Raw genomic sequence first — 27,125 nt, forward strand, 5'->3', positions numbered from 1 at the left:
ACATAATTCTTCCTTAATCACTGTAAGAAGGTGGGGGTTTTTTGCATAATTGTAGCAATTTTTTCTGGTTTATGATGGTTATTTCCAGAGTAGAAAAGAAATATTTATTTCCCTATTTGTAGAAATAATAAAGAGCACCAATGATCATTACTGCACTTGGTAATCATCTTCTTTTTGCTTTAGGCCTTGAAGAACACACTATACACCTGTGTTAAGCCTTTCTATTTTCACAGGGTCTCTGCAAACCTCTGCAAAACCTATCCATGCAGACCAAATTCTTTCCATTTTTGTTTCCAACTACTTATTAGAAAAGCTTTTTTTTTTCTTTTACTTGCCTCCCCTCCCCCCCGTTATTGATTTCCTAATCATAATAAAGGACAAAATTATTTGGGGGTAGGAGATTGTGTCTGGTCTGAGATGAAGTCACTGACTGGCATTTGCCATATTATTTTCATGACATTTATGAGGTAAACATTCCAGCAGAATTAACTTTCAAATCCTTTCATCCTTCTGGGTGAAATTCAGTCTTTTGCATAAAGTCTGTAAAGGTACAAAACTTCATGACAATCTACTCCTTTGTATTCAGGGAGATGAATGGAAGAGAAAATTAAATATTTTTTGAGCTATTGTTTGCCTTTATCACTGATGGAAGATATTAATTTAATAATTTTCAGAGTGTCTAATCAGTCAGAACAGAATTAATGGCCAGCTTCTCTGAACCTATATCTTAAAACATGTTTCTAGTAAAGTATAGTCTTATATGGTGCTTTATAAAAGAAATTATCACTGAGACAAAGCATTATGGAATCTCAAAACATAAATAATTTTATTGTCCAGACTGTATGCCATATTTCTTAAAAAAAAAAAAAAAGGAAGGAAATGCATAGTAATAAATTGCTCTTTTAGCATAATTAAATTATTACAGAAGTACTCTTTGTGTTTAAGAAATCATATATTTACCAACTCAGGGCAGTTTTGCATTTTTGTTTTGAATGGTTTAGGAACTCAGTCTTGAATACTGTGTAAAATGAAACTGTTCTAAAGAAAAATGAGAATCAGATTCTTTTTTTTCCCTGCAAATAGGCTATTATTTTTTCAGCCTCCAATGAAAGCACAGGTAGAACTTCCATTAGAATATATTTCTGGCACGTTCATCCTGTTTGAAAAAGCACTGATTGGCTTTTGTGACTTGCAAAGTAAATAATTATTATTGTTATTTGACTAATAAAGTCAAATAATGTTAATAAAATGCACTTTGGAGGATTTCTCATTCATCTAACATGTCGTGGTCTCCAGGTTATTAATTAGCTTATAACATCCTCACACCCACACACCCCCCCCAAGCCAAACAAACCTCACTGAAACCAGTTTTCCCATTTTGACTTCTGAACGTCCCTGATCAGCGCTGTTGCACAGCTCAGCTGAATCTCCTGGTGAAGCTGATTTTCTCTATTCGGTTGATTTTCTTTAGTTTTAGAGTGTGCTCCTTCTGCCTCCTGCTTTGGGGGCATGTCTTCCAGACAATGAAAAGTGATGAGCAGCTGGAGGCAACGAGCTAGATCAAAAGTCTGTTTCTGTCTATGGACAGACTTAGTTATTCAAAACATAATAAGAGCTATCACTATCTGTCGTCCCGTATGTAAACGCTTCATCATGGTGGTAATTCGGTGTGCATGATAAAATCACCTCCCTGCATGAGTGGTTGCAGAATAACAGATCCCATCTGAAACAAAGCAAAAGTGTGTGGTGGAAGGCAGACTGGAACTGTGAAAATGACAGCTACTTGGGATCTATATACAGGAACTTTGCATACTCTGCACCTCAGCTTTAGGACTCATCTGCAGTTTGTCATTTTTGTAATATCAGGGCATGCTAGGCACTGCTTCAGTATTAATTTCTGTGGAGAATGGCTTGAATCATCAATGTCATTTTTTTGCAGCACTTGGCCTTCTCTTAGAGGTTTGCTTTAAGTTTATCTTATTTAGCTTGTTACAGCTGAAGACATCCTAACCCCAGGACAGAAGCATTACAGGAATCCGAGCTCCAAATCTGAGGCCAGTTCGGATATGGTAGATTATTTTTCATGAGTACCTAATGCTACCCCAGAAGAAAAGCATTCTCAATGCAATATCGTTATGTGACTGCAGCATGTGTCCACTGGCATTTACCTGAGATAAAATCTGATGGTTCAAATTGTTACTAGAGACGGAAATAAGAATCCCTTAATTATATTTAATTGAAAAGTCTCTTGTTCCCTGCTGTGATGTGAGTTCTGCCAAAACAACATAGTAAACAGGCCCTGATAGTGCAACTAGCTCATATAAAATCCTTAAGTATTTTCACTTGAGTAGCACTCTTGAAGTCTAAAGGACTTCAACGCAGTTTTTTTTAAGCAAGTGTTGGATGGTACGTAAGTCAAATTCCAAACCAATAAATACGTGAATTTTCCTAACATTGTAATTTTTTTTATTTTTAATTGATTAGCCATTTTTGCAATTCTTTTTTAGAACCATTGGATACAAAAAGAAGTATGTGAAAGTTCCACATGGGCATATTTGGGTGGAAGGTGATCACCATGGACACAGCTTTGACAGCAATGCTTTTGGGCCGGTAAGTCAATTTGCTGTATATCATTTACACTTTGCAACTGAAAAGCAGTGCATGTCTCCTGGGTCATTTGTGCAACACGGCAAGTATGCATTGATTGTGACTGGTTTGTGAGAATTATTAGACTTTATAAAATATCTTGGTCAGTGGAGATTGAATTTGCTCTTAACTATTATGAAAAGAATAAAGACTCCTTTTAATTCCCCCACATGGCAGGAGAAGTGGTAGAGATTTTAAATTTGGAGGGTAGTACTGGAGGAGTAGCCAGAGGGCGAGCCAGCTCCCTGGAGCTGACAGATGCTCCTTGTGGACATGTTGCCAGCTGATGTAATTTGGAATGGTTCCCTCCCGGGACCTCGGTCTTGCTTTAGAGTCAGTGCTGGGAAAAAGAATTAGGAAACCATAACAGTGCTTAGTAAGAGTTAACAGTTAAGTTGGTCTGTGGATGACAGTAGGGATATTTCAAAACTTTCCAAAAAATAAATATTTTTTTAAAATTTTTTTATTTTTTATGTAGGGCCATTTTCATATTGAATAATGACAAAACATAACCTGAAACATCTCTTTCTTGACTGGTAAAAGTGTGCATCGGGAAGACAGTAAACTTCAGTTTTAGTTTGGTTTTGGTTTTGTTACACTTTGTGAGGATTCCTGTTCTTGCTTTAACTTAATCTAGCATGAAAGAAATAGTTGCATTCTGCTGTGGAAATACAAATCCTTTTTGCCCTATTCCATATGCAGTTTTTTGACAAGAAAAAATACTCTTCTAATATTATAAAAAACCCACTCACAGGGAAGTTGTCAAGGCTAGATTTTTCCACCTTTGTGCATTTCATACCTATTTCATACAGAAGTTGCCCCACTGACTCTTAACTGAATTAACGACAGCAAGGACCTTGTGAGTTTGTCTGTCTTCTGGAAGTTTAGCCCAATTATTACCTTGAAATAATTTGTTCTCAGGAAAAAAATGCAAAAAAGACCTACTGTCTGGCTTGGATTTTGTGATGCCATTGCCTCTCTTTTGCTTTGTCTCACTTTTTTTGTGCTTGTGTTTCTTGCTATTTTTCAGTATTGTTTTCCTGTTACTATCTTCTAAGATTCCTAACATCTAGTTTTAGAGGTTCTTTCCAGCAAGATTTAATTCAGTCTATGCTCTGCAAGTATCTTTTTCCTCCCTTAGTAGGCTTTTGCTTTTCTGTCTTGCTCTCTGTTCCCAAGATAAATCTTAGTCATGAAGCCACTAATCTTCTTTTCACTTACAAATATATTGCCAATGTGGACTTAGAGCATGAGGAAACTTTAGCAGCTGGGCATTGGTTTCAGATCTACAGCAGCTCACGCAGAAATTAATACAAGGTAAAATCTTCAAGGTAGGCACCATGCAGCTTTCATACATGAAAGCATGTTGGGGTAAATCTAAATACCCTCATTTTTTTACTCAATTCACTGACGTTTATAAATATTAGAAAATTGTGTTCACTAGGCTTTGACCTCGCATTAGTCATCAGCTGCTAGCTAACATTGGATAGTATGTCACTCCTCTTACAGAAGTGGCACCTTTTGAGAGCTAGTAAGTTTTTGACAGTGAATTCTTCAATTTCTACAGGAAGAATGACCTTTGTATTGCATTGATGAATACATCATGGGCAGGTCAACTATACATAGGTATTTTCCTCTGAAATTAAATTAGAGCAGCAATTGCTGAATGTAGGCAAAAGGGGGAAGAAGAGGTCACAGGGCTGGAAACTAGCCTGAGAATAACAAAATACTGAAAATTTTCATCTGCAGCAGAAAATGGAAAATGTATTTAGAAGGACATGCTGGACTCCAGGTTCTTTTCCATTATACATACATGTTAGATTTTAGGTTACTGGGACGCTTTCTACCCCTCTGTCTTCTGTACTCTTGAGATCACTTGCACAAGTAATTTAAAGTATTAAAATCACTCTCTTCAAACCATTCAGAAGATATGTTCTTCTTAACATAAACACTTTTTCTCTCATAAGACTGCAGCAGTCATAAGGAAGAGACTGCACAACGGTAAGATATGAACCCATTTTTCTCATGTTAGAATATAGGTCACTTAAGAGCTTAGATTAAATGTTATGTGTGTCAAAATTTTGACTTACAAAGCCAGATATATTTTCTTGGATCAAAAGACTCAGTAAAAATAGTGTATTTTAAAAGTGGGTTATGTTGTAGGCTACCATTTTTTTCAATTTTCATGCAATCTTATAGTAGAAAGGCATATATAGTGTAAACAGTCAGACATAGTAATGTTTTGTAGATGAGCTTAATGAGTTACATGGGGCATAAAAGGAAATTATGGAAAAACAGATTGAGAACAGATGTTAGAATCATTTTTTCTCTTGGAGAATAACAATATGTGTAATGGCCTAATGGGTTAGGTTGATAAAACAAAAACCCTGATACCAATCAAGTTCTAAATTAGATGCACCTTTGGAGAGATATGAATTTCTAAAATGTAAAACCTTGACAGATTAAATTAGTTTTTCTTACTTCATAAAAATATTATAAAATAAATTATATTATCTCTTGGTTTTGCATGTTTTTTATAGGAATAAAATTGGAAGGTTAAGGCATAGAGAGACATTTTCCTGAAGTGTGTAGATAAGATGAAAATATTTTAACTAAAATTTCCAAAGGTTTAGTATTTCCTTTCTGGTGAGTTGTATCTTTGAATAAAATTAATACATTAACTGATATTACAAAAATCTGTGGGCAGTGCTGAATTAGAAATGCTGTTAACTCTCTATATGATAAAAACTTAAATATTAATTACCTTTCCAGAGTATTGGACTAAATTAAGTAGTGCATGGTTATCGTACCTTGTTTTTAAAAAAAAATTGCTTTGTGCAATACAGAATGGCAGGTGTTATATAATACTATTGCTTTGATACTGCTGTGTTTCAGGTTTGAAAATATGTCATGTCAGCCATTCATAATTCTGAAAATAGCTATTTTGAATAGAAGCCAATAAATATTCAGAGAACTTGCATCTTTTTACTATTATTTAAGAGTATAAAAAATTACGTATCGCTGGAAGTTTATTTCTATTACCTGGACTAGAATACAGATTTCTACTCACTTAGCTGTTACTGTTTTCAAATTCTTATAGAATGAAGTCAAGCTTTTATGACATTAGCTTAACATTCCTTAATTGGCATACTACAGGAATGTAATAATGAATAGCTTATATAATTATTATATCACTTTTTAAAGTTTTTCCTTTCAGTTATCAATTTACCTGTTTTGGGGGGCCTTTTTGCTATGAGGTTGTGGTTTGACAGCATAGGAAATAGAACATCATTGTTCCTGGCAATGCTGCTTCTTTCTTAGATCAGAAATGCAGGAGACGCATTATAAAGAACGGAGCAAGTTTAAAACTCCTCTGCTCCTTCAAATTTCTTAAAGATTTTAAAGAGTTAACTTTATGGTTAACTTTATGCCAGATCAGTTATTGTCTTTGTTTACACAGCCAGAATAATACCAGCATAAAGTCAAAGTAGCAATTTATATTCTGGATCTGATACTCTGGCTAAATCAAGGGAAAAGTCACAAACTGCACTTTGTCCAGATCAAAAGTGTAGAGTTGGCATCTAGCAATGCAGAGATTATTATGCAATGAACATGTAAGGGTATCTGAGAAAAGTTATTAATAAATGCATACAATAACTGATATATAGATATTCCCAGATGTACACACATGCACTGAATAGCACTCTCAGAGTTTTTTTTTAAAAAAAAAAAAAAAAAAAAAGAGTTCAATTTTATCTTATGAGGATTTGTTTGGTAAATATAATACTCTTATTACTACATTTCTATGTTTCCAAATGCTTCCAAGCTGAGGATATGAAGGAGCTTTTTAAAATTCGGCTTGAAGTCAATGGCAGTCTTTCAGCAGCCTTGTAAAGGACCTGAACAAAAGCTCATTAAAGTCAATGAGAGATTTCTATTGGCTTTAATGGCTTTGGATAAGGCTCTTTATGAGTTAAGCTTCACAATCCAGTGTAAGGGCAAAAAGGCTATTATCCTCCTTATCTTCCGGGGAAACCTGAGACACAGGTAGGTTGAGTACCTTGTCATAAAACATCTTTTTGGCTCAGCCCAGGTTCCTATCCTAGTCCTCTTAATAAAAATACATCTATCTTTTACTGTGTTTACTCTCAAAACTAAATCTTGTTGAACCTGAGCCTGGCTTTTTGTTTTACAGAAATTTTACATTCATAAGCTTCAAATGAGTAAATTGCTTTTAGTCAGCATTACTGTAGAGGCCGTATTTATGATTGTCCATATAAGCAATTCTGTACTGTAAATTCGTGCAATGAACTATCTGAAAAACATTCTTGTCTGTTTAACTATTTTTTCTTTCAGCAGCCCAAACCTGTAGACTGTGACTAGAAAACTCTATAGACTAGAATGACATTCAAAATGAGTGAATATGCTTAGTTTGTTAGTCATTTTAATTTGCTTTTCAAAGGCTATCATCATCTCTTTCAGATATAAGGCAGAAACGGTTTAACTGTTAACCCTCAATGGGAAAATTCAATTAATAACAGTAATGGAGTGTGGCCTATTATAATTATTTTCTTAAACCAATTCAGTATTTCTCTCTGTAACTACTGTTAGTGAATACATGCAGTCAAAACCAGAAAATATAAAAAATTCATTAGAAAGTAAGGTGAACTGAAATAAGACACTTTTAGTGAAGTGCAGTGTGTGACTGCTGGTAAAGGAAATATTTTAACCAAGAGGTCTGCAGCCTGTGAGAACAGCCCCGCTTAATATGCTCTGTCTTCTTCTAAGAGAGGCTCAGAGGACAGTTGAAGGAAGATGCAGATATCTTTCTGCAGTTCTGGATTACTTACATAATAGCAAACGAAGAATGTCACATGTCCTACACGTGCACATCATCTTGGTGATGATCTTGCCATCTGCTAAAGCTTTCATTTATGAGCTATAAACTAGTGCAAGAATCACATATCCCCCTGAAATGGAGCAGCCTCTAAGGCAAAAGGTGGGAAGAGTTTAACAGCTCGCAGCAGTGGGCTGCACAGCACCATGTTAAAATTGCACAGTAAGGTATGTAGGCAGGGCACACTCTTCCCACAGAGAATTCTGCCAGGTCTCGAAATACCCAGTGACCCCGTTTGCATCCCCATACTCTAACCAGCCATTCGGAGAGGCTTAAGACAAATAGTTTCAATAGCAGGGTCCCAAAACCTATTTTTCTTAGTTTAGACTGAAGTCAAGAGGAGATGGTCAAGCATTGCAAAACAAAAGTGTGACTTTAGCAAGAAAACACCTATCTCTGATTACACTCATAAAGTTAATGTAGGTGAGGATAACAGCGGTGGAAAAGTAGTGAAGCCTGGGAATGAACTACTGGGGATTTGGATGCATTAGTTTGCTAGCTGATGTTGCAGCTGCTTCTGCTTTTTTTGCTACCTCTGTGACCAGTACTTACACCTTCACTTTGCTGTATAAATGTAACCTTGGAGAGTAGTGTGACTCTTATGGGATCGGTGACGTTTCTACTTTTGAGTGAAATTAAGCTGTGTTTAAACAGGATGTGTAATGCAAATATGCAATCAATGGCATTCCATAATATTTATTTCTGGCCACTAGCAAAAATGAAATAGGTAAAATTGTTTACAATCGGAAAAAAGACTTTGCATATGGAGCATGAAGTTACCAGTAGTAAATAGCATGCATGCACAGCTTGAACTTGTAAAAGTCTATGATGAATAAAACGGATAGGGCATTATGTGTTATGACTGATGATAAATAAACCTCGAAGGGTAAATATGCTTGTCTCTTTTGGGAGAATATTATATGCGAGATGCAAATTGGGATGGTGGCTTGTCTACTGAGAATGACAATTCACTTCAGGAGCTGCTGAAAGGGAGCCTTGATAATGAGATTGTGTGGCCTCACTGTCCATTAAATTATCATGACTAACTGAATTTGCAGTATAGGGAATAAGAAGTCCTCTATGGCTGTCCTAATTCTCTTGGAAAGTAAAATATTTAGCCTGACTGTAGTCTAAAACAATGCATAAAAATTAATGTTTCAAGTAGCCTGGCTATCATGATGTGACTAAAAGCTCTCAATTAAGTCTATTCTATTCCTCAGCAATGGAATGCGCATGAGGACTTGTAAAGTAGCAGAAAGTTTGGGGTTTTTTTGTCTTAGTTATGTCAAATCTTAAACATTTTATGCATTCTAGCTAATTTTCTCTATTACTGTATTTGGAAGTGTTACTGTTATTTAGCATTAATAAAGCTTCAGTCATCCTGCTTATGGGACATGATTTATGTAATAAACTCAAGCACAATGAATTATTGATCCAAATATTTGGTGAATATTTCTGAATGCAATTACCTTTAAAGGATTTTCCAACTACATTGGAAAGAATAGTAGGCTGAGCAGCCTGCACCTGGTTTTTGACATCACTTCCCTTAAAAGAAACCAGGAAAAAGAATCACAGAATCACAGAATGGCAGGGGTTGGAAAGGACCTCTAGAGATCATCTAGTCCAACTTCCCTGCTAAAGCAGGTTCACCTACAGCAGGTTGCACAGGATCAACGTCCAGGCGGGTTTTGAATATCTCCAGAGAAGGAGACTCCACAACCTCTCTGGGCAGCCTGTTCCAGTGCTCTGTCATCCTCAAAGTGGAGAAGTTTTTCATCATGTTCTGATGGAACTTGCTGTGTTCCAGTTTGTGCCCGTTGCCACTTGTCCTGTCACTGGGCACCACTGAAAAGAATCTGGCCCCATCCTCTTGACATTCATCCTTTAGATATAAGTATTTATGAGATCCCCTTCTCTTCTCCAGGCTAAATAGACCCAGCTCTCTCAGCCTTTTCTCACAAGAGAGGTGCTCCAGTCCCCTAACCATCCTCGTAGACCTCTGCTGGACTTTCCCCAGTAGTTCCCTGTCTTTCTTGAACTGTGGAGCCCAGAACTGGACACAATACTCCAGCTGTGGCCTCACCAGGGCAGAGTAGAGGGGGAGGATAACCTCCCTCGACCTGCTGGCCAGGCTCTTCTTAATGCACCCCAGGATAACATTGGCCGCCTTGGCCACAAGGGCACATTGCTGGCTCATGGAGAGCTTGTTGTCCACCAGGACTCCCAGGTCCTTCTCTGCAGTGCTGCTTCCCAGCAGGTCAACCCCTAACCTGTACTGGTGCATGGGGTTGTTCTTCCCTAGGTGCAGGACCCTACATTTGCCCTTGTTGAATTTCATATGGATCCTCTCCACCCAACTCTCTGGTCTGTCCAGGTCTCACTGAATGGCAGCGCAGCCTTCTGGTGTGTCGGCCACTCCTCCCAGTTTTGTATCGTCAGCAGACTTGCTGAGGGTACACTCTGTTCCCTCATTCAGGTCATTGATGAATATGTTGAAAAAGACCAGACCCAGCACTGACCCCTAGGGCACACCACTAGCTACAGGCCTCCAACTAGACGGCACGGCTTATCACAACCCTCTGGGCTTTGCCGTTCGGCCAGTTCTCAGTCCACCTCGCTGACCCCTCATCCAACCCACACGTCCTAAGCTTGCCTATGAGGATGTTATGGGAGACAGTATCAATGTTGAAAAAGTGTTAGATCGATGTAATGAAATATTAGAAGAGATAAGAGAGCTGTCAGTTTCATAGCATCATTTGTAATTAACTAATTTGAACAGCTCTGCATTCAAATATAATCATTTGCTGAACCCTGTATACCTCTTCATCAGTTTCCTTATAATTCTATTTCTCTCAAGTTACAGAGAAAACCCCTTATATTTGATAACCACTCTGTAGAATTTATAGCATTATATTCTCTATATAGGATCTCATAAATTACTTGTTGTAAGGGAAATGAGGCACAAAGGAATCTTTGCTGACTTTTCTGTGGTTTAACTGTATAGGGAATTTTGATTCTTGCTGGCATTCATATTAAGGTTTGCCAGGACATCATTTAAAAATCCATTGAATTTTTTTTTTCTTTCTATTTTTACTTCCTTGGACAGGAAACATTGTCAAAGCTCAGACACTGATTACTAAAATACAGTTCTAAATTTTAGTTTGCAAAATTATAGGAAATTATTATCTACCTGATTCCATTTTTGGATAAATGCTTTGGTGTAATAAGTACCCATCTCATTAAATCTCCCAGTCCAAAGATAAGACTATTTTACCGTAGCTACTTGTTTACATGATTGCACATCATACTGGGACGTTAGAAATGTATATTTATATGGCAGTGAATGTGCAAACCAATGCATATTTCTTTATTTAGAAGTATATGCTAATGTATTTTAGGAGCAAAACATTATTGAAATATGATGAGTAATATTAATAGAAATACCAATACTTCTATAAATCACTTGAGGAAAGTGATTTTTTTCGTCTACTTGGTGCATGTGCGGTCAGGAGCACTGTGCTTTGGGGATTCCTTGCACAAGAGTTGCCATGACGTAGGGAAATGAGACCCGTGAAAGGCCCCCACGACGGAGCTGTAGCACACGATGTAGAGGTGAGGCTTCGAGAGCGGGGCTGGTTCAGCCTGGAACAGAGAAGACTGCGAGGACAGCTCACGGCTGTCCTCAGCTACCGTACAGTGTACAGGGAAGGCAGGGCCAGAGTCTTCTCAGACATGCAGACGAGAGACAATGAGCACAAGTCACAACATGGGAAATTCTGAGTAGACATTAGGATTTTTGTAATTTTTTTTTTTTTTTCATTATGAGGGAAGTCATGCATTGATTAGTTTGTAAGGTCTCCGTTTTTGGACATAGTAAAAAAAATCTGACTGGACAAAGCCCTGAGCAACATGAGTTGGCCCTACTGCGAGTAGGAGGTTGGACCAGATGACCTCCAGGTGTCCCTTCCTACCTATATGATTCTGTGAGTTTATGAATGCAATTTTTATTTTGTCAGTAAACTGTCCTATTTAGGACATAGGACAACAAACTTTTGTCAGTTTATTGTCCTATATGTTAACACTGATAGAGCCACATTTATAAAGAGTGGAAAAATAGTAAATTTATCTATAATAATACTACTTTTCTATTGTTGCGTTCTCTCAGAGGATTACAAAGGGTATCAAATTTCATTTCAGACTGTGCAAGTGGTTGTTGCAAAACTTTATCTCTATTCCCTCTGTTCTAAAATGAGGAGTCTGGAAAGGAAAGTATACTAGGTAGCATGAATCTTCCCAACTTGGCCATGTTTAAAGTTCAGCCTGGACAAAGAAGAAATATTTTCCTCAAGTACTATATTAATATATTAACAGCACATACTTTTTGGGGTTTTTTTTTTTTGCTTTTCTTAACCAGCACTTCAAATTCTACAGGTGTGTTATGGAACAAATAGAAATATTTAATTAGAGCTAAATCACTAGGATCCTGATCTTGCAAATGTCTGTGTATATATAGTTTTAAGTCTACAAGTACTTCTTACTAAAGGTGAGGAACTGCATGATTCATATTGTTCCTTTTTGTTTACTTTGTTTCTTTTCTCTCTCTCTTACTTTGCAAGACAATGAATAAAGCACCTCAGTTTAAACTGACTCATTTTACTGATTTTGGTGGTTCATTAGGATGACAGCTATTTCATTAATATCTTAAATATTTAAATAGTCATAACTTTTTTGTGGCAATAACTGTATTCCTGATTGTTATCAAAGCCATCAAGGCATTTTCCAAACTGTATGTTTTCTTATAAAGATAGTACAGAATGGACAGATTTATTTATGGGTTTTTTACAGAAATCAAACTATAAAAGTATAGAAATAGTTTTCTGATTAACATAATCATGGTGTTGCCTAGAGGAACTTTCAGACTGATAGCAGAATTTTAAAGTTATTTGTTCTCCTTTTCACTGCAGGAGAGACAAATAAGAATAATTCTTGAGAGGTAAATTCCACAGAATGTTACGTTTGATGAGAGGAATAATGCCAACTAACAGAAGAGTAAATATGTTTACAAAATAAATTGTGGAATATATTCCTTTTCCCTTGATTGTTATTTGAGACAATGTTAATTAAAGTTGGGTATAGTTATTTTCATTTAGTTGCTCTGAGGATTTGGGCACCACAGATTAGTTTTTATTAGGGTTTGGAATTTTATGTTGGTTTCAGTTAAGAGCTACTGCAACTCAACATCAGATCTAGGAACCAGTACAATTGCTTTAATTCTTCTTTTGTAAACGTTGTGATTTAGAAGAGAGTTATATATAATACAAAATCTGATATACAACAGCATGAAACAGCAGTAACTCCATGGTACTTCCTGTGTAGTTAGTTAATATATACTGCTTCCTCTTCCACTTATGTACCATTCATGTAACTATAATATTTGTTCTGATATAATTATTGAAAATATGTTTAACTGCATTTGATGCAGAACAGAAATCTCCCATCAGGTGGCCAGCAGCTCTCTGTGGTTATGAGGACAAGTCCTGTGTAACCCTTTGAACACCACTGATACATAACAATGCCTGCAAGCTGCAAGATCTGTAACTCAACATCACATTTTCTCATCGCAAATGTCTTTTTTCCCCCAGTGCATCTATCCCAATATGATGTTAATGAATATTGTTCTGAAATATGTATGTATTAAAGCTTATACCAATGCTGCCTCTTCTTCTTTGAAATATATCTTCTTAAAACTGGGAGACCAGATTACAAGTTTTAGGAAATATTAACTTGTAAGCCTAATATTTGTGAGATATCAGTTGCTGATATGAGGGTGGAAGGCAACCAAGGTAGTAGTTAATATGATGTGATAGTATGGTCTGATGTTTCTTTCCTACTAAAGCTAGAAATCTAAAGTTGATGAATAATTTGCACTTTAAAAGCATGGAACTTGGATCAATAATGGATCAGTAGAAAGAAAGAAAGAAAGAAAAAGAAAGAAAGAAAGAAAGAAAGAAAGAAAGAAAGAAAGAAAGAAAGAAAAGAAAAGAAATACTGTTCCACAAAATAACTTCTGGTGGAAATCGTGCAATTTTAATAATGAAAATCTGTGCTGCATCAGTCAAAGAAATAGGAAAAAAACCCACCTTTCAGTATTTTATGATGGTAAAATGAGTTATCAGGTATTTTCTTAAAGAGCCACTCCATTGTGATTCTTAAGAGCACTGTAAATGGTCCCTGCAATCACTGCTTTACAGCTGTTGAATTAATGTATGTTAAGTGGTACTTATGCAATATTGCACATTGTTTGAGCTTATTAAAACCTTTAGTCAATGTTGCCAGAGTTATTGTTTGTAGAATATAGCTTTGACTTGGTACACAGCCGAGAGAGGAAACTGAAGAGCTACAATCCTTCCCAATTTTACTTTTGGATCACCTTAGTGGGACTCAGGGTTTTTTGTGGTTAAGCCAGCCTGAAGTTTTAAAGCCAAAAGCTCAGCTTCCTCCCACTAAAAATGCACAAAAGAAATAACAGAAAGTCTAAAAATTCTAACTTGTTAGCAGTTTAATATTTTTAATTCTGTATTATGCCTGGTTATATTCACATATTTTCCTACTATACAAATTAAAATTCAGGTTTAATTTGCAACTTATTAAAAACCAGGATTTGTATAATTTTGATGCCAAAATAACAGACTCTTGGACTACTCCCTAACAGATGGGAAACTCGTATCCAACATTGAATTTTGGCCACATACACGCTATATCTAATGAAAGCCAGGGGAAGCCTATGACCAAAACAAGGTGTAATACACTAAAAAAGGAGAGGTATCAGAAGAAGTAACTGCCTACAACATTCTCCGTGACTACTGCTTGGCAGGTTATGGCTCCACCTATTGTAATAGCTACCTTCGCGTTTCAGAGACTTTGGCAGGAAGAAACAACACATCAGAAGATGTTTCTTACAATTTTATTGATTAGATAGAGGCATTCCAGAATCCTTTTTTTAAAAATAAAACAAAAACAACCCCCCCCCCCAAAAAAAAAACCAAAAAAGACTCTTATAATGGTGTCACAACCATGGGCCACTAATTTAAACCTGTTCTTCAAAATGTTGCTAATGTACGTTTCCATATATAGGATAAACCAGAAATACCCGCATTACTCTTCCAGACTGAATAGTACCAAAATGGACATGCGCTTCGGAGTGAAAGTACACATGCTCTACCCCAGGATCCTGATATTGCTGCAGCTGTTGTGCTCTCTGTATCCTCAAGCTGCAAACTGCCAAGCTCAATATATTGTGAGCACTTGGATGTGTACTGTTTTCTGATAAGTAATATAGGATGTGAGAAACTGCTTCATATACATGAGATCTGTACTCAAATATGCTGTTAACTCTTATACACTTTCAGCTGTTACTTATTGTCAGTAAATTTTGGAGGCCCTCACAATTTTACTTGTTTCAATGAAGATGTTAAGTCACAACTCAAAACATTCCCTAATTAACATAAGATCTGATTCTATTTAGTGGAGTCATGTACAGAGTAAGTCTACTCTTTCTAGTTATTGATAGCTATTAAAATGTTTGTAGTATCAGAGTGAATTTTTGTTCACATCAATTTTCAAAGTATCCATTATATTTTGAATTAAAGTCAAGAGTTTCGTAGTATTACAAAGCAGTTAATTGTTAAATGACAAATATTTAGATTGAACAAGAGAAAAAATGGTAATGAAGAATTCAGTCTTCATGCTTACACTGAATTATGCAAGTTAGGAAGAAATGGCTTTTATTCACTTTGGATCCCACTCAGGACTGTCTTGCATCTTACTGTGTACCATCTACTGTTAGCTACTCCTAGAGAGAGTTTTCCTGTAAATATTTCATAAGTCGCAGTTCCTCAATTTCAAGTAGCAACAGTAGTTAAATGTGTTTATTTAAAAGCTATATTTCATTCTTTCCTTATACTGCTGAGTGCTAGGAATTACTGGTAGCGTTGAATACAGCACCATGATGAGCCCCGTTAAGTTGTACACATACAAGTGCAAACCAGGTATGATTGTACAATGGAGCCTTCTTGTCCAAGAAATGGATTTTAGTATGTAAGTTAGAAACAAGGTTCTGTGATTGTCTAATCAGAAACAAGCCTAACTTGAAAGTAAAGCCTTTTTTTTTTTTTAATATTCCTAGACAATGCACATCTTGTCTGCCAGGTAGAAAGTCACCTTCCTTGTCACGCTGAGCTCAGCCCAAGCCTATTAGGCTGGGGAGGAATGGTACGCAGCCCTTGGCTGGGCCCTTGCAGCTTCATGGCCGTGGTGGCTGACGTCTCTGCTCTCAGACCTAGGATTCACATCCTTGTAATCTGTTTAATATTCCAGTGAGATTTCCAAAATCCTTTACCCTACTGTGGTGGGTTGACCCTGGCTGAAGGCCAGGTGCCCACCAGAGCCGCTCTCTCACTCCCCTCATTCACTAGACAGGGGAGAAAAGGCATAACGAAATGCTTGTGGGTCGAGATAAGGACAGGGAGAGATCACTCTCTAATTGTTGTCACGAGCAAAACAGACCAAACTTAGAGAGGGAATTCATCTAATTTATTACTAGGCAAAACAGAGTAGAGGAATGAGAAATAAAATCAAATCTTAAAACACCTCCCCCCACCCCTCCCATCTTCCCGGGCTCGACTTCACTCCCGGCTTCAACCTTCCCCTCCTCAGCGGCACAGGGGGACGGGGAATGGGGGTTACGGTCAGTTCATCACACGGTGTTTCTGCCGCTTCTTCGTCCTCAGGGGGAGGACTCCTCTCATCATTCCCCTGCTCCAGCATGGAGTCCCTCTCACGGGGTGCAGACCTTCAGGAGCAAACTGCTCCAGCGTGGGGTCCCCCATGGGATCACAAGTCCTGCCAGCAAACCTGCCCTGGCGTGGGCTCCCCTCTTCACGGGTCCACAGGTCCGGCCTGGAACTTGCTCCAGCGTGGGCTTCCCACGGGCCGCAGCCTCCTTCAGGTGCCTCCACCTGCTCCAGCGTGGGGTCCTCCACGGGCTGCAGGTGGAATCGCTACACCCCCTCATCCTTCCTCCATGGGCTGCAGGGGGACAGCCTGCTTCACCATGGTCTTCTCCAGGGGCTGCAGGGGGATCTGTGCTCTGGCACCTGGAGCACCTCCTGCCCCTCCATCTGCACTGACCTTGGTGTCTGCAGAGTTTCTTACATCTTCTCACTCCTCTCTCCGGCTGCAAAAGCTCTCTCTGTTTTTTTTCTTCTTAAATATGTTATCACAGAGGCGCTGATTGGCTTGGCCTTGGCCAGCGGCGGGTCCGTCTTGGAGCCGGCTGGCATTGGCTCTATCAGACACAGGGGGAGCTTCTAGCAACTTCTTACAGAAGCCACCCCTGTAGCCCCCCCTTGCTACCAAAACCTTGCCACGCAAACCCAACACACCTACTGCATTAATTTAAAGCTCCATCTTTATCATTCTGTTGTGCACGTACATATTTCTGAATATTAGTATATATTCATGACACTTCTGTGTCAGTCATGAAGAACTTGATTACACGTACATAGCCCTCAAAAACTTGGTGATTTAAGTGCTCTTGGATGGTATCTCTGGGCTGCAGTTATTCTTTTTTTAGCATATGAGAGCCAGTAGGCTAACTAACAGGAGTTTAGGGGTGGACTGATTCAAATGTTTGAGAAAGTCTTCAAAGCAATTCGTTAGTCACATATTCAGTGGGTCTGTAGGAACCAGACAGAAAAGTTTGTACCGTAAAGCTTATATTTATTTCCTTACCTAATATTCAGTCTTCCCTTGAAAATTTGTTCAAAAGCAAACTTTGTCTACTTCCCGCTGCACACAGGCCAAAGCAGCCTGTGCTGTATCAGTTTGCTTTCAGCCACCTTTCTCTTTCAGGCCAGTGGCCTGTCAGGGTATTTCTATGTATCCTCCTCTAGGGAATATCTTTGACTCTGTGTGGGCCTTATGACCTCTAAGGCTGTTTTTGTGGAAATAGTTACTTGGGTATCCCAGACATTTTTTACTAAGTATTTGAGTTTATGTTCACTCTCCTGGATCATTATTATCTTTATCACAGTGTCGGTCTATGTTTTCTCCTGTTTGAATTAGGACAAAGAAGTCATCCAGGATGGTACTGAACTGATAAACTAAAGTTCTCACATACTCATAAATACAGAAGTAATTATAATTCCTTTCCTGGTTGTACCAAAAGGTTTTATTCACATTTATAGGAAAGGATTGCTGTGGCTAAGAAAAGTAGGCACTAATTTCAAGAAAGATTCTAACATTGTTCTTCATGCCAAATCAAAAACAATTTTAAAGATAAATTCATCAAGTAGAATAAGGTACAGTTCACATAATAGCAGAAGCAAACTTTGCATTTCTGTTGTAGCATTCATCTCATGTTTGAACTTTATCTTTAAAAAAGAAGATAATAAAGATATCGTCTTGATCATTTCTATTTGCATTTACATGCAGTGTGGATTGTATGGAAGGCCTTATTTCATATCTGTATTTTCGTTTGAAGTTTTAGGAAATGCAGCAGCCTGAAGTAAGTCATACACTAAAAGAGAAGAAAAATACAATAGGATATGTCTTCCCTGCTTTGCTTTCAGAGTTCTCTCCTGGCACATTTTACACAAATTAATTTGACAGTAACAAAAACTAAAAAGGTATTTGGATTACTTCAGCAGTAAACTAACAACAGAACCATGTCATTTCAATTTATCACTTCTTGTCTTTAAGTGTATGAAATCTTAGTTCTTCCTCACATTGCACTAGATTGCTCATACATAGAAAAAAGCTGCAGACTTCACAGAGGGAAAAAAAAAAAAGAAATTTTTGACTGCCAGCTGAGCCTTCACATTCTCCTGGACTTGCAGATTTTTAGTGAATCTCACACTACCTCAACTAGAACAGCACAGTAACCTTAGCTTTACCCTTGTTGCTATGTCTCAAGTTATTAAGGTTTTATCCATCAAAAAGAGCTCTGGCCCAAACAGGACACTGGGCTTTTGAAATTATAACCTGAGAGACAAATCCTGTGAAACCAAACTTAACCTCTACAGCTAGCTTTTATCCTACTAGCATAGATCTGTGTTTCTTAAGAGGATATCTTCTTGGTACTCTGAAGAAATCTAACATATTCCCAGGGTTACATGGGAAAAGAGCGCATCCACTTACCTTATTCAATGAGGTTTTGCACAAAGATTTTGAAAAAAGGAAAAAAGAATCAGAAAATAATTGGAATTTTGAATCTTTTCCTGCGATATCTTCTACAGAGATAGAAAAGTTGAGATAGGCTAGACAGATGATATGTTATAAAGTAATTGTTAAACAGCAAATGTTCCTTGAACACTGCTACCTCCAAATAGGTTCAGTTATAAAATATCTCTTGTTAATAAGCCCAGAAAGAAGTACAATCTCTTCTACTTTTTCAAATCTGAATTTTTGCCTTTCTTATCAAAATATGTGAGGTCAGAGCAGACATATTATCTTAAGAGAATCCAAGATTTAAAGGGAATGATTGATCTGTTGAAAATCTGACTTGGCTTTATTATACATAATAAAGAACTAGTACACTTACCATCTAAAAAAAAAGTGAACAAATTCTTCCAGCTCAATGACAAATATCTAAGTTAAATAAATTTAGTAAACATCAACCTTATAACTCTGTAAGTAATTCAAATGATATTTCTTTTTCAACAGGACTTAATAATATGTTGCCTTCTGTAGCATATGATGTTTCATTATTGATCATTATTAACTTGTGCTCTTGATAGCGTCTTGCTGCAGAAACAAACATTAATGATACAAAACTAATAATAGCATAACAACTTTAGGTGAAACGAAGCATTGATACATTTGATAAAAATGGGTTTTGATTATTCTTCAGAGATTTTTTTTTTGTCAGAACAGCTAGGTGCTTATTCTGAAAATAAAAATATATAATCTAAGGAGAAATAGTTCTGTCTACCAGTAGAGACAGTAGCAGATAACAGTGATATCTGGAAAAGATTCAGTTATCTTGGGAATAAAAAAATTAAGTTTATTCTTCTGTCAGAATTCCACTTTAAAGCCTTCCTTCCTAACTCTCAAAAGAAAGTCCCAATTGGCATTTAAATGCATGTATTTTAAAATAAGATTCATAAGGGACTAAAACGATCAAAGTTTCATATGAAAAAGAATACAGAGATGCTGCTTATAGGTTTTGAAATAAAAAATGAAATTATGTCTTTAAAATGGAATGGTGCCAGCTTTCTGGAGACTAATTTAAACTTTTCATAGAATAATTGTTACATAGCATTAATGACTGGTAGCTTTAGATTTCATGTCTTATCTACAACCAAAGGAAAACTCAGGATTTGTTTTCCATTAAGTTTGGAACTGGACAAAAGATACGTCTTTTTCACAGTATTCTCATCATCTTGAAATTTCAGTAAAAGTGCAAATTAAGATCAAACATTAAGTGGGCTTTCAGTGACAGTGTACTAATGACATTGAACAAACTCTTAGGGAATCTTGCATTGCATTTTTCTATCCTATATAGATATAAAGATGTATTCCACTTTTAAAAATAGTTTATTATCTCTGTTGAGGTCTGGGACATTTACAATAGCTTTGTTACCTAAGTCGGGGAAAAAAAAAAAAAATCCTTTTTGAAAGCTAGAATGGGTTGATCTCATGTCTGGTATGTTAAAGTAGTAAAAACTTGGGAAAAATCTTATCTCTGTGGGACTAACTGGGAGTTTTGCCAGAGAGCACAGTGAGGTCAGGACTTCATCCCCCAGCAGGTTTTTCCTGCTGACGCTGTGCTGCAGGCTTACAGCACCACAGACTCTCCCCAGCAAGGGATGGCGCGCAGCTCACCCTGCCATGCCTTTCTCCAGCCCCTGCCATGCTCCATCTGCGCAGGGCTGGCAGAGTCTTCAGAGGAAGAGATCATATCTTTGTCACACAATCACGCACCGGAAGAATCTTGTTCTTGCTTGATATTTAAAGGTTTCCTCTGTTATTCTGATGTTGGTTTGTGGCACATGAAGAGCTAATCTTCCTGTTTGTATAGTAAGAACCTGTCCTTCAAACTACTATAGTCAGAGGTAGCACTTTGCCAGTGAGGAACATCTCCCAGTACTTAGGGCTTATTCTAAAACTCACAATTGATTGCACATGGTTTTTATAGTAAGAAAAAGAATTACATACCATGAGCGGAATACATTCCCTAGCATCCTTTCAGTTGTGTACATCGCAAATGCTTGTAGTTTCTGACCTATTCATTATAATTCACAGTCGCTGTGCATCACAAGCTAAAAATGAAAACAGCTGGCAAATTGCAAATATGCTTGCAGTTGTTTTAGTTGATTGTAGGTACAATATCAAGCATGAAACAGTAAACAGAAAGCCCTTTAGGGTTCTGGATAATTAACTAGAAATACAGTTACTGTGGCATTGCTAATCCAGTTATGTGAAGGGAAAAAGTATTTGCTAAAAGTAACAACTTGGGCTACCCGAATAAAAGTCACAGAGAGACTTTCAGGACAAAAGCTTTATGTAAAAAAAATATTTTAAAAAGTTTGTCATTATTAAAAAAATCCATTATAAATTTTTCCAGTTTGATATGGCTTTTTGATATATTTTCACTCCTAATTCAGTCCTATCAGTATACACTTTTTCACACTTAGTCACAGACCGAGGTAAGGATTACAGAATTGTTTGGTATTCAGTACAAAGGTGTCTTTCAGGCCACTTGCAATCTCATCTAGTTTGATGTCTTACTCATCCTAACTTTCTTCTTTTTTTTGAAATAAGCTGTATGAATACTCATGGCCACTTTTTTTCCTGAGCATCTGAGCAACCCTAGATACATTTGAAAGGGTTCGCTCTCTTGATGGGTCTCCTGAAAGGCATTTCATCTGTCACACTCAGCAGCCTTTGTTAGTTCACAGCAGAAGACACTATAGATTTCTGTTTACATGGATGAAATAGAAAAGAGTTTGCTTTTCTATAATACCTTCTCTAGATCAAGGTATTTCAAAGCCCTTGAAAAAACATCCCGACTGAGTTCAATGCTGCTGCAGTGTGTGAGTAGGCAGCTGCAGCAGCCCTTCAGGACTGCATGTTTAGTAACAGCACAGACAGAAGTTTCAGCTGCTATAATGATAGAAGGTATGTTGAAAGGATTGTGAAAATGTGTGCAAGGGATTTCACTGTGGGAAAACAAGCAAACAGACAAAACCATCAAAAACTATGTGAGAGGCATAGCGTGTTTTGAGACATTTTCCTCATGTATAAAAGATGTAAAAGATTATAAGATTGCAAGGTGTTTCATGCTGAAGTTATTTTCTTGTTTAAATAACCCCTGCTCTCTCAACTTAGTTCATATAAAACTTTCAAGATCACTGAAAATATTAAACTAGCATCATGTTGTGTTCTTAGCCATCTCAGCAGAGAAGACAAAGAGGTAGAGCACTGCAGATATTGAATTATTTTTCATTACTGAATGTGGCAATTTCTGTATGCTCTAGAGAGTATAAATTCCATATAGATTTGGCATTGCTAATGTGTGTTCTCTACCTTTCTCTGGAGCTGACACTTGACAACTGTCAAATTAGCTGCTTTCCTCTGCATTAATCTTGCATGAAATATATGGATATCTATATATTTAATGATTTCACTCTTAATTTTTCTGACACATTTGTCAAATTCCTAGTGTTTGCTTTCAAGTATAGGCTAATAGACTGTCCCAAGGCAAGCAATGTCGTCAGCAGTGCATCTGAAATGTATATGTATTATTTATGTAGTATGGATGGATGGAAATCTTGATAAATTAAAAATGCTTGAGAATGCTTATTGAAAAGCTCAAAAATGCCATTTCAAAAAAATATTGTGCAAAAAGATTTTATAAATAATGGACAGGTAAGGTAAGGTGTGCATTTAAATCTGTATCAGTAAGAAGGCACTTAATAAGAAGTCTAACAGTCAGTAATGCTGCATACCTGATTCTTTCCATTCATGAGTCTTCCAAAGAAAATTTTATGGAAGTTCAGTGAACTCTCAGCCCTTATAAAAACTGTAGCCCACTTTTTACTTTTTTTGCCTTGTGTTTCTGTCTCCTTCCCTTCACTTTTTTCTCCCTTCCTTTTTTTACAGGAACAAAAGAAAATACATTTTTTTAGAATGAAATTCATATATTTCTCGTCTTCTTAACAGAGCTCAACCTCAGTTTTTTTGTGAAAAAATATGAATTGCATTAGTTGTTTTTTTTTTAGTAAGCAGCTTTCTGAATCCACCAGACATACCAGACATTTTTTCCTTTTTTTTTTTTTTTTTTCTTTTTCTTTTCAGTGCTTTGAATTACTGAAATGGAAGCACAGACAGTTTTCAGTCACATATCTTGAACCACAAGAAGAAAGGGGACTCAGCTGTCTAACTGTCCCTTGAGGAACACTGCTCCTTCTTCCTAATGGAAGTAGCAGTTCTCAGGCCTTGATATTAGGAATTCAGTGTGGGCTGTTAGAGGTTCAGGGGGCTTGTGAGCTAACTTTCAAATATTGCCTATGTTTCTCAGTTTGTTCCACTAAATTGTCTCTGAAGAGTCACTTTTTTGGCTTTACATTACAGATATTTATACTACTTTTTAATTTCCCCTTTTTTGTATCATTTGCGTTTGACCCTCTAAGTGTTATACTCTGCAGTGTGAGTCAGTCTGTGAGATATTCGGAACAGAGAGTGTATGTTCACACATCTGCTAAAGCTTCATACACCTTGGGCACTCTGTAGGAATTAAGAAAATACATTTTCTAAAATGATGAAACATGACATTAATATAGAAAATGTCAGTCACTAGTTATATTTTGTCAGATAAATATTATTTGCCATGGCAGAGTTCAGTGCTTAATAATACATTGTTCTTGTCAGTACTGTTTAAAGTGCACATGATTCATACTAAACCTTTATCTTAGCTGATAGTGAAAGTAGGCACTTAGCATTTTCCTAAACCAAGTCTCAGTTCAGAAGTTTAATACACTTCCATATTTACAGCAATAGAAAAGAATATTCTGCCTTCTCCAGAGATTTATTTATCTCAGTTGTATAGAAGAGGTTTATGCTGCCATTGCTGCAGTTTTACAAGATCTACTGAAACATTATTTAACAATGCACAGTGTGATAATGCTGGATTTGCATATATTGGGAGACATTTCCTATTTAAATTCCATTTAGAATTAAAAAGTATGTTTCCTAGCAGAATGAAAACATAAGAGAGGCAATGTTGCTTGATATAAATATTAAGAAGCTTTGCAAAAATTCTGTTATTTGGAGATATGTTATAGTAACATTTTAATAAAATATCAAATGTTAAATTTCCAACTTTTTCCTTTTTGTTTGTCTTCTAAAAGGTTTAAAAGAAGTATCTTATAACAGTGTTTTAAATTTTATTGCAATATTGTTAATTTACATATATTTTAGCTATAAATATCAGAATAAGTAAGTTCCGATAGAAGAGATGTTTTATCTAGGACTGTATGGATCCCTTCTGAGATTTTGTTGAGACTTGTCCACTCAATTGAGTTTGCAGATGCTTGCAGATAACCAATTTTGTCCAGATTTGCTTACACCTTTGAGTAAGATGAGGTTTGAAAGGAGAAGTATACCTTGCAATAATTTTCTCCATTCTGTTTAGCAAACTTCCAAACATTCCTCCTCTTACACAAATAAAAAGATTCAACAGCATGCATTGGAAAAAGTGGCTATGGAAGATACAGTCTTGTAAAAAATATCTGCCTTTAGGAATAATTGTTGGTCTTGTTTTTTGAACTTTAACATTTTCTTATATTTGCAAATTCACATCAGTGTTAATTTACACAGCATTGGTACAGCATCACCTCAAGTACTGTGTGCAGTTTTGGCTCCACAATATAAGAAGGATATAAAAATATTAGACTTTGCCCAAAGGAGGGCAACAAAGATGGTGAAAGGACTAGAGTTCATGACTTAACGAGAAGCAGCTGGGGATACTTGGTTTGTTCAGCCTGGAGAAGAGGAGACTGGAAGGTGATCTCATTGCTGTCTACAACTTTCTCGTGGTGGGGAGCAGAGGCAGGTGCTGATGTCTCTCTAGTGTTCAGTGGTAGGATGTGATGGAATGGCTTAAAGCTGTATCAGGTGAAGTTCAGATTGGTTATTAGGAAAAAGTTCTTCACTAGGAGGGTGCTCAAGCACTGGAACACTCTCCCAAAGAAAGTGGTCATGGCTCCAAGCCTGTTGGTGTTCAGGAAGTGTTTGGACAATGCTCTTAGATATGTGATTTAACTTTGAGGTTTCCTGGTTTCCCTGCGTGGAGTCAGAAGTTGGACTCAATGATCCTTGTGGGTCCTTTCCAGCTGAGAATGTTCTATGATTCTATGGTTACTTTTGGCACAGAGCGAAATTTTGCACTCCAGTCTAATCTGACTGCTACCACTCCTACTGTATAAAAATTTCAAAGGTAAAGAAAGTGTGATGTCTTAGACTGTGAGTTTGAAAGTGTTTTGAATCCTTATAGTGACATTTTGATATTTTAAAAAATATCAAGTCCTTCAGTAAGGTAAACCTGAACTTGAACTAAGAACTAAGAGCATTTAGTTAGTCGTCTAGCATTATGCACATTCCTGCTGCAACTGAGTATGTGTCCAGATTCAAATATAGGTATGTATGTCAATGTTTTTCAAGGAATTAGAGATTGCTGTGATGTATTTTTAAGAGTGACACATCAGGCCAATTTTAAACCTTAAAACAAAACTTTACTAAACTTATTCATTAACAGCACACTTCATGCTAATGGTTCATTTTTACTCATTATTAATCATCAGCACTAAGTATACAAAACTGTTAGTATTTGTACTTGCACGTAATGGGCTTACCTTCCTTCTTCTCCTTCTTTTCTCCTTGTGGTTGATGTTTTTATGCTATTTTGGGGCTACATCTGGCTGGCAACCAGTCACCAGTGGTGTTCCTCAGGGTTCAATTCTGGGGCCAGTTCCATTCAATATATTTGTCAACTATCTGGATGCAGGAGTTGAACGTACCATTAGCAAGTCTGCTGATGATACCAAACTCGGAAGTGCTGTTGACTTTCTTGAGGGACAAGATGCCTTGCAGAGGGATGTAAATAGATTGGAGCATCGGGCAACGATTAACGGGATGAAATTTAACAAGTCCAAATGCCAGATTCTGCACTTAGGACAGAGTAACACCAGGCATTGTATAAATTGGGAGAGGAGTGGCTGGAGAGCAGCCCTGCAGAAAGGGATCTGGGGGTGCTGGTTGACAGCAGCTCAATGTGAGTCAGCAGTGTGCCCTGGCTGCCCAGAAGGCAAACTGCACCCTGGGTGCATCAAACGCAGCGTAACCAGCTGGTCAAAAGAGGGGATTATCCTGCTGTGTTCAGCATTGGTGCGGCCTCACCTGGAGTGCTGTGTGCAGTTCTGGGCCCCACAATTTAAGAAATGTGAAGGTACTCGAATGTGTTTCTGCATGAAACATTTGTCTTGCTCCCAAAAGGGAGATTCCATCATGCTTGTCTTATTTTTGATTTTGCCATTCACCTTTCTTGTGTATTCAGCAGGATGCCTATTTGCAGTCCTTTGCTCTTATTTTGTTTTGTCTAGCATCACTTGGGTATCTCCTATGTGCTAATGTTCACTCTTTACCCCTTTAGTAGTCGCATTGCTCACATACTTATGTGAAATGCGTGCACATTGTGTCTGGTTATGCATTCACAGAGTCACAAAAATATTACGTACTGTTGCTGGTTACACTATTTTAGTTGGATTACTTTTGGTTTCAAGGCAAAGGATGTTAATTATATCCTGATTTATTTTTTATAATTTATAATTTATAGGTGTCACAGGCTACTGCTTTGGCTAAATTACGTTACTTTGGCTGTGTAGAGGTTGAGCACTAAGTTCTAGTCATGTAGGATCCCCTTTTCGCCTATGACACCTCTAGAAGGTGATTCATCCTGTCGAAAAACAGGGATTTTAGATGGATGGGTGAATCATCCTCCAGAAGTGCCATGAACAATACAGGACACTCAGTGACTAATATAGGTTAGACAGCTCCCGTCAGATGAGAGGAAGCCTGTCTCTATGGCACTGTCAGCCTTTCCACTGGCAAGCTGTTTACACCTGCAGCCAGTTTTCTAGCAGTTCTCATACTAAAGCTAAATAGGAAAGATCACTCCCTGTAAAGTGCTGTAAAGGTGGATATTTATGTACACACAAAATTGCAAAATTGTATTGGCATTGTTGCATTTCAGGTAAACTCAATATCTGCTAACAGAAACAATTTCTAGATTTATTTCTATATTACCACTTTCCTGGTTATTCTCAGGAAGTATTTATTTATTTTTTTCAGAGTAAATGTGATGCACTAAGGCTGGATTCACATTTTCTTGCGTTTGGCCCATTTTCCTAGATTATGCAGGGCTCTGAACTATCTGTTTGCCCTTGCAACACTCAACTGAACTCATTCAGTTAATCCTGTTTGCAGTCTTGGTCACAGTTAACCTTTTCTACAATTGCAAATG

The 27,125-nt window shown here is 37.2% G+C and overlaps 1 protein-coding gene across 3 annotated transcripts in view; it reads left to right on the forward strand.

The window, feature by feature from the left end:
• IMMP2L (inner mitochondrial membrane peptidase subunit 2) overlaps nucleotides 1-27,125 on the forward strand; it is a 481,785-nt gene that overhangs the window by 372,068 nt on the left and 82,592 nt on the right. For 2 of the 3 annotated variants that reach the window (XM_054812776.1, XM_054812772.1), the window contains exon 5: nucleotides 2,508-2,610. In XM_054812776.1, coding sequence (XP_054668751.1) covers nucleotides 2,508-2,610 — 103 coding nt within the window. Of the gene's footprint in view, nucleotides 1-2,507; nucleotides 2,611-13,025; nucleotides 13,196-27,125 lie in introns of those variants that run through there. The other variant, XM_054812773.1, reaches the window with a different exon arrangement.

This window comes from Grus americana, chromosome 1 (assembly GCF_028858705.1).
Source record: "Grus americana isolate bGruAme1 chromosome 1, bGruAme1.mat, whole genome shotgun sequence".
Taxonomy (NCBI): Eukaryota; Metazoa; Chordata; class Aves; order Gruiformes; family Gruidae; genus Grus; species Grus americana.